A 14,922-nucleotide genomic window follows, 5' to 3' on the forward strand; every position below is an offset into this window, starting at 1 on the left:
CTCATTAACAAGAACTCTCGTAAATTAGTCTCCATCAAGACGCTTGCTGAAATAGCCGGAGATCCCTCCCTCTCTCTCTCTCTCTCTCTCTCTCGCCTCCATCCATCCAGCTTTATTATTTAGGATATCATGGGGATCTTTGTTTCCATGGATTCTGTAGTCATGGCTACAAACAACTACGCAGTTGTACAGGAAGTGGAGAGGGACAAAGGAGGGGAGGTTTTTGGACGGATTAACCCGCTGCGCGGTGGCGATCCAGCTGTGACAAGGGTTTCAGCGTGAAGTCGAGGTCGTTCATCCTTGTTCAATGACAGATGGAGGTTAGGGCAAAGCCTCAGAGACTGCAGCACATGTATTCCTCCTGGTCCTTTTTCTTTTTAGCCCCCCCCTTATGTCTCAGAGGGGACAGTCACCTTTTTGCATATTCCACCGGCATTTTCAGAACTCTCCCAAAATTCAGATTCAAATATGTGCATCCAAATGCAGATGGAGTATTCTACCGACTTCTCTGTTCAGCCTTGAAGGATGCAATGCGATTTACGACAGATAAGAGTGGTATTCTATCAGTTTGATGGACAACGGGCTGCTTAGCGTGGCCATGCAGACTTCAAGTCCGCAGCATGCCCTTGAATCATGAAGCATTGCAGTGACACTCTGAGGCTGCTGTGAAACAGTTTGTATCCAGTAAGATATCACCCTCCAAATACACACACACACACAAGCACAAAATAAGAAACTCTTCTCAGCTACAAGAAAAATTCTGTCTTCGGTTTTCTTCTTGGGTAAAAATGTCTATAAAATGTATTTAAAGGAAATATTTTCACTATAGAAATGCCTCATTTCAGACGGCTGTATTCTCCAAGGTCTGTGAGGAAACGTGGAGCCTTTAATCGCCAGCAAATCATCAGATTCAATGAGCATGATCTGTAAAATGAGTTAAATAAATACAACAAAGTAAAAAAGTATAATTACCTTTAAAAAGTAGCGGAGTGGAAGCATGAAGGAGTAGATACTGGATAAATAAATGTGTCAGAGGAACACTTGTAATGCAAGTTTTCCCTGTCTATCTGATGGTGACTTAAGGACAACACCTCTGTATGGATGGAAGGTCCGGGAACCTCTGTGGGCTCTTCCTCCAAATGAATCAGCCTAATGAGGAAGTTCTTGGATGGGATGTGGGGGTCAGCCGTGGGTTCCACACTTTACAAAACATGCATATTAAAGAAAGAACTCATTTAAATCATGTTTCTGGGACTGGTTAAGATCCGATGCATCATCATCCTTGTGTCTTCAATGACTTGAATGCCACAGACGCGTTTGAAATAGAGACTGCAGCGCCACCTTGTGGGTTTAACATGATATAATACTGGAAGGTGTTTTTTTTTTTGCGTCTACATGTTTTCAGCCAGTTAGTTAGTTCGCGCTCCTTCACTCACACCCCTGGAATAAGACAAAAACGTCCTGAACACCAGACACAATGTCCTCCCTACCCTATGGCATATGATTTGTCACCTGGCTCCTGGTGATTTCACTGGTTTTGGTGCTGTGCAGCTTTCCGATCGCATTTTGTCAAGTTTTGTCTACATTTCAAAACCTTAGTTTTTAGCAATCCCACATGCAGACAGAGTGCATTCACACAGAAAGCCAAAATCAAAGCCCAAGGTGAAGTTAACATCTGGGCACGCCATGCAACAAGTAGCCAAAAAAAAAAGAAGTTATCTCGGTTTATTAGTTTCAATTTGTATCATACTGTTCTATGCCTTTTGCTGGATTTTAATGCAGACTGTGGCGAGATTATGGGGTCAATAGCGTGTAGCTCGCACGTTGTGCCCGTGGCCACGTCTATTTCTGTGGTTGCAGTTATGTGTGACTGTCTTTAGGAATGAGCAGGACTGTATTACACCCAGATCCCTCCCTCAGAAGCTAAAGTAACAGCTGATGTCAGTCAAACTTAAAGACACACACATCCGCACGCTGCAACCTGTCTGCCATTAAGCAGCAGCGGCTTCACAGCAGAGAGCCGGCCACAGGGGTGGAGGGCGTCTTCACCTCGCTCACCCCACGACCCTTCAGCATTTGGCACAGACTCTCTTCCACGCCATCAAATCCAAAATTCAAGACTTAAACCCTGCAGCAGGCAGGAAAAGGGGGGCGGGTGGTTATCTAAAGCTCTCAGCAACCCCCCATGTGCCTCTTTGGATCATGGAGCTGCACCATCTTCCCAGTGAGACCCCCACCACAGCCAGCTCCTGCTCCACGGATCCACTGTACGACAACTGCGTACCTTTTGCCCAGCGAGAAGGGGAAATGGAGAGTAGGGTGGTGTGCCCGGCGGTAACCAGACTCCCAGGGCCTTGCAGTCCTCAGCCTGGTCTGGCCCCAGCCGAGGTTCCCACACTGGTCAGCGGGGGAGGAGGGATTGGCGCTTGGCCAGATCACAACTACTACAGCTGGAGAGGAGGTCTGGGAATACTGGACTGGGAGGCAGCGCCGGATACAAACGCAAACAGAGCGAGAGGAGGAGAGGATGTGCTACGAGGAGGTCCCGGGGGAGTTGAGGATAGAGCTCAACGGAAACAGAGCCCCAACCCATCACAAAGCGAGACGCACAGGAGCGCTCTATCTCTGTATGATAACCTCCGAGACACCGTCACCCCCGACAGACAGGAGGCTGTCGACGTGGAAACGAGCTTCCGGGAGCACTTGCGGGAGCAGATGTACAGAGTATGGGCCCCCGAGGAGGTCGAGGGCATGATGGATGACGAGGGACTCAACGAAGACACGAGCCTCTGGTCCTCCTGCGAGATCATTCTTGCTGAAGGTGGTTCCTGTAAGCAGGAGCCCAATCCTGAACAAGACAAGATGCACGAAGAGGAGCCAGAGCTGGACTCGGTGTCCGGTGGATTTAGGGAGGCCGATACGATCCCCCATCTTAAACTGCATGCTGGAGCCCAGCATGCAGAGCAGCCACCCTGGACCCCCAGGGTGCCCCCTCCAGTACCTCTGGCTGACCCCTCTGCCAGTGCCCAACGAAGCCTCGTCACTGGCCTCCAACAGCAAATAATCAGACAGAGGGAGGAGTACGAGGCACGGATCGTCAGGTACTCGTGTTTTTAGTCTTGAATGCTACTACGCTGTCTGTGCACGTAGAACTACGTAGGTAACCTCACCTAGAGGTTAAACGTATAGCAGGTAGAAAACGGACACTTAAAATGTTTTCCATTTCACTTCCTCAACTCTAAGAATTCCAGCCGTTATGGTTTTACCATTGAAGGGCAATGCATGACCTCAAAGTTCAGCCTATTTCCTGTTCAGCTTGCAGCACAATGTCAAGAATCCCTAAATTCTCCCAGGATCTGCGGCGCTAAGTCGAAGAACACGGACGCTCTCTCTTTCAATCTCAATTATTTCCATCGTCCTCAATCCTCCGTCGTTGCTCAGCGTTGGGAATCTCGATATCAAAATATCTGCATTTATCTTGTTTTTTTTTCTTCTTCCTCTTACCATGAAGAATTCTGAAAGTCGCCAATTGGTTAATGAAGCACAGATTGTGGTGTTGACCTATAGGAGCAGCTCGATTATTACTGAAATAGATGGAGCAGGTCTGGGTGAGGTCACTGCTGGTCGTCAAGGGCAACAGTAAAATGATGATTCCATTAGGCTGACTGGAGTAACCCTAACCCTTGTTAAAAAGAAACCTTCTGAATTTTGTTCTACTGGTAGAAATGTTCTGATTTCTTACGCACTAAGTGATTGACTTATTCTCACCTTCCTTCTTTTCCCACCAGCCTGGAGCAGAAGAACGAAGAGTTGCAGGCAGAGGTTGTCCGGTTGAGAACGAGCCTTGCGCAGCAGCAACACTGGTACCAAGCTGTCCAGGCTAAGATCACCGGGTCGGAAAAACAGAGGACTGTTGCAGAACTTCGAAACGCAACTCTGCAGGAGGAGATGGAGCAATTCATCGACACTTTCGGAGAGCTCAACTACGAGGTCAAGAAGACAGAATGTATCGCCAAGAACTTCTGAAAAAAACGCGCAATGATACTGACCGAGTTAGTTATCTATTATAGCACTAGAACTTGTGTCTTTCATTTGGGGGGATAAAATTGAGAGGTAAAGAGCTTTCATTAAAAATCTATCGATAGAAAAATACACAAAACAACAAAGCAAATGATTCCCTGATGTCCAATTTATTTAGTAGCATACTGTAAGGGCATCAGATGTTGGCCAAGTGATAATACTGTTGTCATTGCAATCACACAGGACATGTCTGGAAATAGAAGAAATAAACTGAACAGAAACATGGGATGGACGGCGCACACAAAGGAGCCTCCTGTCTGTTCTATTTTTTTTTAAACAAGATATTGAACTCAGTCCTCATCTGTTAAGATTCTGGGAACTCCTCAGTCGATTTTAGTCCCGACTGAAATAGGGGCATGATTTATAAAAGGAAAATATAGTGTGCAACACGGGGCACACTATGAAAGTGTTCTGCGACTCCATAGTGTCATATTTATGAATGTCCATCACACTGTGCAATCATTTCTGCAAAAAACCAGCTATGTATGAGGTTCACTTTCAGTCTCCAGGCCCGGGTTTCCATTCAGAACCACAAACTCACTTTATAATAACACGTCTGCTTTGTGTCCTTCCTCCGATGCCTTTGCAGTCAAGCAACGCCCGTCTTTTAAGGACGACTCAAAAGGACAGTGGAGAATCCTGCACGACACATTCTGCTAACGCACACTCGCTTTCTCTCTCCCAATCACACACAGATGTACAAATGGAATAAACAGGCTTTCAGAGCCAATCAAGGAACAGCAAGAGAGATAATTCCTTAGAACAATAACTACGGTATCTTACTGGCATCTTTTATGCCTTCATGCACGTTAAACACCATTATTTGTGTTTTACTGCATTTTCATGTTTTAGATAAACAGCGTCACTGTTCCTGTACTAATGGAATGGTTTAGAAAAGGAACAGAATGATTACAGTTGTTGTTGAAATGCTCGATAAGAGGCTTAACGTAACCTCAATTTGATTGTGTGCACCATTTTGCAAGAACACAAAAATAAATGCATCTCTGCTTCTTCCAATTTTACAGGATTACGATAAATTATCTTGATATACATTGTTAGTCGGTACCTTAACATCGAACTGGGGTGGTCAACATATACTGCATGTTTCTACAGATATGTTTAGTTAGAAAAAAAAAGAAAAGGGCACAATGAATCTATTAGCAGTGAAAGAGAGCGTACAGCCGCTATGAACGAAATCATGACAGCTTTACATACAGTACATTATATCAGGAAATAAAACTGCAACAGCAGACTCCCCGATTTCTCAGGGGGATAAAGTCAATATCCACGATACTCAAGCCAATAATAAAAATAAAAAAAATGAAGAAAGCAAAAAGGCACTGTGCAGGACGCACAAGGAAATATGCAGTACTTTGAGCTATAGCTAAAGGATGGATCAAACTTTGGATGAGAGTTTGATCATCGGGTGGACATCGTACGGCCCCGTGCAATCGATTTATAAGCCGCTATTGACACTGGCGTAACATGCACGAGAGCAGCTGTGGTCTATGTTCTGTGCAGATCTGCTTATATTTGATGACTGTCTCAACATTCTCGACAAAAAATAAAACATTGCGAAAACAACAACCCTCCAATTACTGCTGACAACCTGGAGATCCACGGGGATGTGTACATCATATCAACTAGATCATGTTGAGCAACATCCAACAGCAAGAGGAAGATAAACCTCTGACTCGACTACTAGGTAGCAGTCCGAAAAAAACTCAAGTCGAGTAGGATTAACAAGATCCAGCACACACACACAAAGAAAACACGGACCTATCCACCGAGGTGAAAAAAGGACAGAATTGAGAAAGGAAAGGAAAGAGCGATGGTGAAGATGGCCTCCTGGTGACCGTGGAGCCGCTTCACTGACTCTCATCCAGCGGCCCCGTCAGCGTGTCGATGCTGCTGCTGTCTGTGTCAGAGGCCAACGTTTGCTCCGTGGACATGGACGAGATGTCGTTCGCCGATGAGGACTGGGAGGCCGAACTGGACACCACATCTGACGTGAAACACATCCAAGGGGAGAAGCAGCCAGTAAAACGCCACGCAGGTAGAAATAATACTGAATGATAGATTTAGGCTCGCTCTGCGCCGACCCCAAACAGGACAGAGCAATGGATGACAGTGGTGCCTGCGCATACCCGAGCAGTCTTCTTTCATCAGTCCATTCTTGTTCCTCTCTTCCCAGTCGATCACCTCTTCATAAATAAGCTCTGTAGAAAGCACACACACACTGTATTCCGATGCCATCTTAAACCTGCACCAATTATTTTTGGGGTGGAATTTGAAGAAACATTTTAAAATTGGTTGAATATCAATTTTGTAGAGCCTTAGTATTTTCAGTAGAAGAATTGCTCTGCTCTGAAAATGGCTGGCAGGGAATGAGTTAATTAAAACGTTGAAGCACGAACGCTGCAACGCCGGCGGATGCCCACAGGCGGCAGCGCAGCCTACCTTTCCACTGCTCGATGGTGTGCTCTCTCTCCTCCAGCTGTTTGTCTGAAATCTGGGGGGGGGGCTGTTGGACAGAGAGAAATGCCTCCGTCAGCAGGGTGACCCACAGCTGGGGCTTTGATAAAAGCGTGCCCCCCCCCCCCCGCTACAGGCCCCTCACCGCATCAGCTTCTGCATGATCGTACCACACGTGAATGTACGGGTGATTTAGGGCTTCCTCTACCGAGATGCGGCATTCGGGATCAATGACCAACATCTTGGACAGCAGGTCCCGCGCCTGGCCCGCTGTTATCCCGACAGAGAGAGAGAAGCGTTAAATCACCCGCGATGTCGTTTCATCGGAGCAGACCTTCATCTCTCTCGGTGTTATGTTCGCGACGCAAATTCGTACTCTTCACTTTGTCGTGTTCCGAGTCAGAAGGAAAAGCCCAGTCTGGGAAAAGCTCCGCAAAGCTGACCCCGGGATATTGTGGTTTGTTCATCACATAGTTCCGAACGGTTTCCATCAGTCGGTTCATGAACTCCAGACTGGGCGTGCCCAGAACCTCGATCACCTTATTCCACTGGTCAATGTCTGGACAACCGGGTTGTTGAGGAGAACGCTGCGGGACGATGGGCAGGTACGTCCAGAAGAATGAGACACTGGGTAATAGATGGAGGATTGGGAGGGTGAGAGGGTGAGAGAGGGAGGAAGGGGGGGGGGGGGGCAATAAAGGATACGGTCGGTGCCCTGGAAGATAACGCTACCCTTCACCATCTCACCCATGATGCACCCCACCGACCAGATGTCCACTGGAAAGAGACAAAATAACCAATGAGCACACAGAATGCATCAATACACACTGAAACACAGAGCGTAAGCCCCTCCCTCCTCTAGCCGAGCTTTCATCATTCTCATCTTCTGCCCGTGGAACCTGACGCAGCCTTCCTTCTTCCCTCCCCTCTGCGGCTCTGCTCATCAGTTTACACAGCTGTCGTTCTCTTCATCAGTTCCTGTGCGTCTAGTGAAAATGTTTGCTTCAGATTTGTGTGTATGTGGCGAGCAGGCTTCGACCCGCCTTTCCCTCTCTTTAATTTTCACAGAAGCTCGGCGCTCTCTCGGCTCCGATGACATCTTGGGGTTATACAGACTAGACGGGTCAAACATGGCAGTTTCCTTCTTGACTGGGCAAAGCCTTTGGCTTTTAGCTGAGGACACATCAGAGTATTGGGACTTCATTCGTAGTTCTGCCTCAATATTATATCGGACCGTCATTCATTTTCCTCTCTGCGGGTCACGGGAGTTGCCGGATCGTATCCCAGCTGGCTATGGGCAGAGGCGGGGTTCACCCCGAACGCGTTGCCAGCGCATCGCGAGGCCACACAGAGACAAACAACCGTTCACGCACACATTCATACACGCATACGGACAATTTGGGGCAGCCAATTCACATAAAGCATGTTTTTGGAGGTGGGAGGAAAAACCCAAGCGGACACGGGGAGAACATACAAACTCTGCACAGCTGGGATTCGAACCCGCTTGCTTCTTGCTGTGAGGCGACAGCGCTAACCACTACACCACCGTGCCGCCACTATAAAAAATTAATTAAGAAAAATCTTTATGAAATTCTGAAGGACTACCTGCATCATAGATAATCCGCTGCAATCTTTTACAGCATCAGCGTTCCTTAAGATTTCAAACAGATTCAAAAATGTTGATTTTTGTCCCGGAGCCTTTAAATAGGCACCGACTGCATCAGAGACCTGCGACTGGCCACTTCAGGCACGGCTTTGTAAACGCAAACACTATTATTAACAGAGTAAACCCTGTGTTTAGTTGTGAATACCTTAGCATGTAACGTAGCAGATAAGCAAGCCTGTCCGAACTGGTCGCTGCTTCATCTACCATTACAACCAGTACATAAGGTATGTGTGCTGATATAGTGGAATCATGTAAATCACAGTAATCACAATAGCTTAATACCAAATATGAACAATCCTGGGACAGAGCGAGGCCGTATGACAACGTGCAGTGGAGCCTCATTCATCTCGTTCACTTCATTCCAACATTTAAAGACTTCTTTTACCATTCTCCTTGTACTTCATTCCCAGTATGACCTCTGGCGCCCTGTAGTATCTCGTCACCACATAGGGGGTCATCATGAAGTTAGTGCAGGCTGTCCTCGCCAGGCCAAAATCCAAGATCTTCAGAGTGCAGTCTGACTTGACCACAATGTTACTGGGCTTCAGGTCCTGAGGGGAGAGGCCATTTATCAATCTACAGAAACATCCACAAGTAAAACTGCTGCTTCGTTTCGGGGAAATTGTTCCGTTTAAAAGGACCCAACAGTCAAATCCCAACACGCTTCCCGTTAAGTAAACCAATGTTGCTTTCATGTGGGCAGCTTCACTAACTGATTGAACCCACAGCACATTTACTCCCCGTGCCGTTACCCTATGGATGATTCCAGCAGAGTGCAGATGCCTGATACCACAGAGGATCTGGTAGAGCAGATAGGACATCCTCTCATGATCTAGATCCATGTGGATCACTTGGCAAAGGCTGGCGTCCATCAGCTCCATCACCAGATACCTAAAAGATGAGGGAGGGAGGGAAGCCAGTGAGACTGGGCAAAATGCGATTCACAAAGGAGCGCCAATGGAAAGAAAGAGGCAAAGAGATGGTTTGAAGGTTTCTGAGTGCATTAGTGACATAGCAGAGATTGACTGGAAAATGTCTGAGTCCTACAGGAATCGGCGTGCCACTGCTACTCACAGGTCTTGGAATTCCTCCAGAGACTTCTGTGGTGTGAACACATTGATCAGACGGATGATCTGCAAGAAGAGCGACAGGCCGTTAGTGCACCAACAGGTGAACGCAAGCATTATGAAATGACGAAATGAAGCAAGTATCTTAAATAATGGGGAATAATCCCAGAAGAGAAACCAAACTTCAAATGACAGACATTAACCTTTTCATGACTTCTTAAAGCTTACATTTTTGTGGTTGACACATTTGAGCAGCACCAGCTCCCTATAGGCCCGCTTCGCATGGGTCTGGTTCTGGAAGGGCCGACACAACTTTTTCACTGCGACCGGTATGCCAAGGACTGTATCTAGAGCAGAGCTGCACATTTAATGAAGAAGGGAGCACACAGAAAGAAAGGTTACTGCCAAAGAAAACAAAAGCATCATACAAAGCAATTTAGAAAGTAAAAATGTTTTATCTGCCATCTTTTGAGACGTGCAGAAGCGGTATAAGAGAGGTACAGCTTCTCACCAGACAATGCCCTGGGCCCCAGAGCCGATGGCGCGAAGCTGCTGGTAGCGCTTGAGCACAGTGAAGGTGGAGTCTCCCACCTGAACGCTGTAGAACTGGCCCTCCGCGTCACTCATCCTGCCGCACAGTCAGGACCGCCAGCGCTGTCTGCAGGAAGCAAAAGAACATCCAGTGAATAGGAGGGGCTTAGCGGGTCCCGTCTGTCAGTCCCTGGCATTACTTCATTTTCAGACAAACCAAAAAGTGATCAATAGAGTCAAAGAGATTTAAAAGTTTGTCCCCCGAACTCTTCCCTGATGAAACGGAGCGTCTACTTCTACCTGCTCTGTGGCGGTAGTAACGTGAATCACACATTTGTGTGTCTGCGAGATCAAATGGCAAAAGAGAACTTTGTCTTTAGTGTGATGCATCACGCTAAGGACCAAACTGTCTCCACCTGCCAGCAGCTAGCAGCTAGCTCAAATTAAAAAAAAAAAAAACCAAGAGAAAAAGTCTTCCAACTGGGGAGACAGCCCGACGTCCTGGAGCTCCTCATCACCCGATTAGAGAATGAAACAAAAGCCATTTATCATTTTAATTATTTGCTCGGCCGGGCCTGACATGCAGTCGAGTAAAGGTTTGTAGACAGCTCGGAGTTCCCGAGGACTCGCCGCCATCTCTTAACTCACGCCGACACTGTAAATCACACACCGACGCATGGGAAGACACCAGCATGGCCTAATACTAACACAGGAGGTGACTGGGTGTTAAATATGTCAATGGTAGCATTGATCCCTCAGGCAGGAGGTGGAGTATTATTTTCGGCCACGCTTTGAGCGTGGGCGGCACACAATAACGCTGTTGTGCAACAGAGAGCGAGTCACGTCTGTTTGCCCCTCCCACAGAACAACCCCATTGGTTAGAGGAGTCTGATAATTCAATATTTTTTTTAATAGTTTCTCACGGTCACATCAGAAATGAAAGAGAATTTGCGTGCGTGAAATCTTGTTTGAATTCAAACAAAAGGTTAGCTCACACTATTACTGGTATTAAATTATTACAGGGTGGATCCGAGGCCATAGAGCACAGAAACACGACGCAGCATTTTACCATCAGAGACGCATTACACTGATTCACACTGCATTCATGAAGATGAATTATGTGACAAAGGGAGCCATTAATCACAAACCAAATGAACTTTGACTGCTTATCACTGAATATGTAGAAGCCTTTACCCAATGCAAAGCCCGGAACAGGCGTTATATTATTATTATTATTATCCTGAAGCTCTGAAAGCAGGCATCAGTCACGGTTCTGGCCAGCAGGCACTGGAGAACCTGCTAAAATTCAAAGAGCATTTTGAGTCGTGAAAATGAATCATGATGACCCAAATGGAAATGTAGGCCACTGCAGGCAGGCCACAAGTGAGACACATCAGTGATCTACGGGATATAAAGATGCATATTGCAGCGACACTGTGCTGCTGTTTCAACGAGTGCCATGACATTAACCACCCGTATACTCATAAAAAAAAAATCAGGACTTTATAAAGGATACAGGACATGAAATCGGTTTATCGAAAGCCATTTGAACCTGCAATTATTTATCTTTGCCTCTAATGACAGGTTTGCAGAATTACCATTAAAGAAATTAAAGGATTTCAGAAAATTAAAATGCCAATTCTTGTATTATTATTATTTTTAGGGGCACGTAGATGAACATTAGGCGTGCTCGGTCTAAAATCAGACCACAGTCCAATGAGAGCTGCTGCTGGAGGATGTTCATGCCGTGACGCCAGTAGCCTCCAGAACCCGGGCATGCACACACATGAAAATACAATCACACACATACCTCACCCCAACACACAAACACAAAGTCACCACCAGTGCAAGGTCACCGGGCCTGAAGTTCGTCATGCCTCACGTAAAACTGGATTGTTTTCCGATGCGCAGGCCTCCGATGGGGGGGGGCAGGGCTCTGTGGGGGGCGCTGTAGCGTTTCCCCATAAAGATCTGCTTCTGACATGCAGCTGGCAGATACATGTCAAGCATGAGTCGTTGCATGCGTTCGACAAGAGAGTGGGCAGCACGCCGTTCCTCTGGTAACACGGCACAGACACGCCACGGCGGAATGGAGAGAATTCACGGCCCCACCTCCCGATCCCAGCCGTGACATTCTCAGAGATGTTATTGTCTATTTTTTAGAGAGCATTATAACTTTAACATTTGGAGGTAGCTGGATTTTACTGAGGCTTTTACCACCACAAATTGAGTATTCAAGATTGCTTATAAAATAATAGACAACCCTCATCAAATAAACTTTGATTGGAATTATCCTGAATCTGCTCCTACAGAATATATAAATGAACGATCAATTTTAAAAAGGAGGAGGTTTTCTCAAAATAGGAACGAAATTATAATACAGTACAGACTATAATGTGTCGTAATGTCGCTGGAGCCTTTGTCCAGAATGAAATCCATTTCCCACACGCATAATTGAGTTATTTTATTGCAAAATGAAGGGTAATGGTCTTTCTTCCTCACGCATTAATAGTCATACTTAGTTTAACTTGGACCCGACGTTGGCTCATGATTGGCTGAACCCCGAAGACTCAGCTGCTGCACTAGAGATACTGAGCAAGGAAAGATGCTCTCAGTTTCACACACACCAGAATCTTAAAACCAAGCCTCCGTGCTTACCTTGGGTAAATTGTGCACACTTTGAAAGCAACGCTTGTTTTGTTTCCTTTTAACTTTTCATCAGACACAAAAGTAAAGAGGCATTGCAAACCCAACACCAAAGAGTGTCCCGCAAACAGACTGACAACAAATGCGGAACTAAACGACGTGTAAAAATACAACGTCCCCTTAGAATAGCGGCTATTGTTTTGTGGGCTGAATGCTATTAAAAGGCTCGGCAGCCTGTTGATAATAATGTGTTTCACAGAGCGTTTTAAACTCACACAGCCGATAAACAATACATTTCACTTCACAATGTTATCACACCCAGTAAACGTTGGAGGTGACGTGTAGCACTAAAGCGAGATTCATTCATATCATTCACACCGGATTAAAACACGAACACACGACAGCAAACGGGTCCCTTCATCGGACTGGATCTAAATCAGCACGGAACCGCGGGTAACCCACGGACACCGTCTGTTTCTGCACGGAGCATGCCTGGTGTTGCTCCTACACACGCACACACACACACACACACACACTGAGGTATGACGTCACCCACGGATGACACACCGCTGGCTCACAGAGCCAGAAATAACAGTCACACTTAACATCACAGCAGATTAAATCCACATCATGTTTGGCAGCTCGTGACGTCATTGATCTATCGGTAGCAACGCGGGAGTCGGGCCGGGGCTGAACTCAAAGCAGTGACGGACTAGCGGACGGCGGCGACCCACTCCTACCTTCTCCCTTCGTCGTTCGTCGGGCACTCCCTCCCATGCGTCGAAAACACAGATAAAAACCCACTCTCCGTGTTTCAGGCACGACCCAGGCGAGGAAAGGTTCAGGAGAGCAGGCTGTCACGACATGGAGACCGCCCTGCTGCCCCTTGCTAACTCTCTCTCGAGCGGCAGCGCCGGGCTACGGGTGCCGAGGAAGGAACGCCACAACAAGCAGAGACCAGACCCGCGAGCGTGCGGATTACGTCATCACGCATAAATTGGTGGGGGCGGCGCAAACTATTTGTTTCTCCTCAAAAACTTAAATGGCAGCAGAAAAACTTTTAACCTCCTCTAAAGAATGATATGCTTTTATTTCTTTATTTTTTTGCTTTTTGTATTTATTTATATTTCTTTGTTCTTTCCAAAAACATTGACGTCTTCCAATTACTATTTATTTCAGGCGGCCTGCTATGGGGAATGAGTGGATCCCGGAAGGAGACTCCAAAATGTATTGACTCTAAATTTAAGGGCTACATGTTGGCTGACCTCCAAGACTAACTTTCTCCACACAATGATCAGGGGTCTGTATAGAAGAATGTAGACTCAGCTCAGAATAACACTCGAGGGGAAACATGGCAGTAGCTCTGTAATGTTATGGGGCTTCTTGGTTTTCTCGGAGACCGGAAACCTGTAGTGTGAAGAAGGTAGGATGGATTCCATCACATGTCAAGAAAACTAGAATAAAACAAACTCGCTGTCTGTGTAGAAGCTAAACCTTGTGTGCCAATGGGCAATCAAAAAGAACAATGATGGCTCCACCATGGCTAGATTGCATACCGATGCAGCCTTGGCAGAAGTATGCACTTTGTGAATGGACCTTAGTGGTACTAATTAAATTCATGACAAGATTCACAACATCCTGCCTTCAAATAACTAAAAGTACAGTACAATTATATGTATTAATATTTTGATGTTCATGCTCAACTTAGAAACCAAAATCAACTCTTTCCTGTTATTGATTTAACAATATATAGTATCTACTGTTATTGATGGCCGGTACATCCTTGTAGATATAATAACTACAGTGCTTCAAAATATTTTTATTCAATGGATAAAATGAGAAAATGGGGACTCACAGAGTACATACTTTAAAATTATACCATGCACTCGCTGGATCTGTATGTGTAATTATTATATGTTAGTGCACCTTACACCTAAAATACAATTGAATCTCCTCTGTATTTACAATAATATTAAAAATGACAATTTTTCCTTTTTGTACTTTGGTACCAGGGCCGGCCCAGAATCGAATCAGTCCTTGCCCATTTCAAGGACTACCTGTCTATGCATCTTGACTGAAACCTATTTAGAATACTTTCAGATATTCTGTTAACAAAAGACAAACAGATAAACAGATGGTGTTGAAAACACAACATCCTTAGGTAATAACTACAACAGATTGCATCTTGTGCATACTTCATCTCATCAGCCTGTTGTATTTGTTTTAAAGTTATTATTGCAATGCATATTTTTATGTGCATCTATAGTAATACAACACAATGTGATGTTTCTTACTACAATATACAATTATGGGAAGGTATAAACCAGCAAAAGCAATTTCACACACTGAATAGAATGTTTTTGCTGTTTATTGATTGATAGTGCCTGTGTATATCTATAAAACATACAGTATAAAATATAATCATAGTTAAAGATACAAAATCAAACCTTCTCTGAA

General features: G+C 45.6%; 2 protein-coding genes across 2 annotated transcripts; one reads left to right on the forward strand and one right to left on the reverse strand.

The window, feature by feature from the left end:
* The first annotated feature begins 2,202 nt into the window (after positions 1-2,202).
* On the forward strand, positions 2,203-4,121 carry LOC137895291 (rho GTPase-activating protein 24-like). The gene is made up of 2 exons (XM_068740771.1): positions 2,203-3,101; positions 3,789-4,121. The coding sequence occupies exons 1-2, from the start codon at positions 2,203-2,205 to the stop codon at positions 4,024-4,026; spliced, it is 1,137 nt and encodes a 378-aa protein (XP_068596872.1). The 3' UTR covers positions 4,027-4,121.
* A 152-nt stretch (positions 4,122-4,273) lies between these two features.
* On the reverse strand, positions 4,274-13,405 carry mapk9 (mitogen-activated protein kinase 9). Its single transcript, XM_068740350.1, has 12 exons — positions 13,206-13,405; positions 9,800-9,946; positions 9,517-9,646; positions 9,296-9,354; positions 8,974-9,112; positions 8,607-8,772; positions 7,261-7,332; positions 6,932-7,114; positions 6,701-6,825; positions 6,541-6,604; positions 6,228-6,299; positions 4,274-6,085 (listed from the first exon to the last, which is right to left on the reverse strand). Exons 2-12 carry the CDS (start codon positions 9,913-9,915, stop codon positions 5,949-5,951), a joined length of 1,263 nt encoding a protein of 420 aa, XP_068596451.1. The 5' UTR covers positions 9,916-9,946; positions 13,206-13,405; the 3' UTR covers positions 4,274-5,948.
* Positions 13,406-14,922: the final 1,517 nt, after the last annotated feature.

This window comes from Brachionichthys hirsutus, chromosome 6, assembly GCF_040956055.1.
Source record: "Brachionichthys hirsutus isolate HB-005 chromosome 6, CSIRO-AGI_Bhir_v1, whole genome shotgun sequence".
Taxonomy (NCBI): Eukaryota; Metazoa; Chordata; class Actinopteri; order Lophiiformes; family Brachionichthyidae; genus Brachionichthys; species Brachionichthys hirsutus.

Coding starts and splice junctions, on each gene's coding strand:
- LOC137895291 (XM_068740771.1), top strand. CDS start 2,203: ATGGAGCTGCACCATCTTCCCAGTGAGACCCCCACCACAGCCAGCTCC. Junction 3,102..3,788: donor TACGAGGCACGGATCGTCAG/GTACTCGTGTTT, acceptor TTTTCCCACCAG/CCTGGAGCAGAAGAACGAAG.
- mapk9 (XM_068740350.1), bottom strand. CDS start 9,915: ATGAGTGACGCGGAGGGCCAGTTCTACAGCGTTCAGGTGGGAGACTCC. Junction 9,647..9,799: donor GGGGCCCAGGGCATTGTCTG/GTGAGAAGCTGT, acceptor TTAAATGTGCAG/CTCTGCTCTAGATACAGTCC. Junction 7,115..7,260: donor TATCTTCCAGGGCACCGACC/GTATCCTTTATT, acceptor CCGGTTGTCCAG/ACATTGACCAGTGGAATAAG.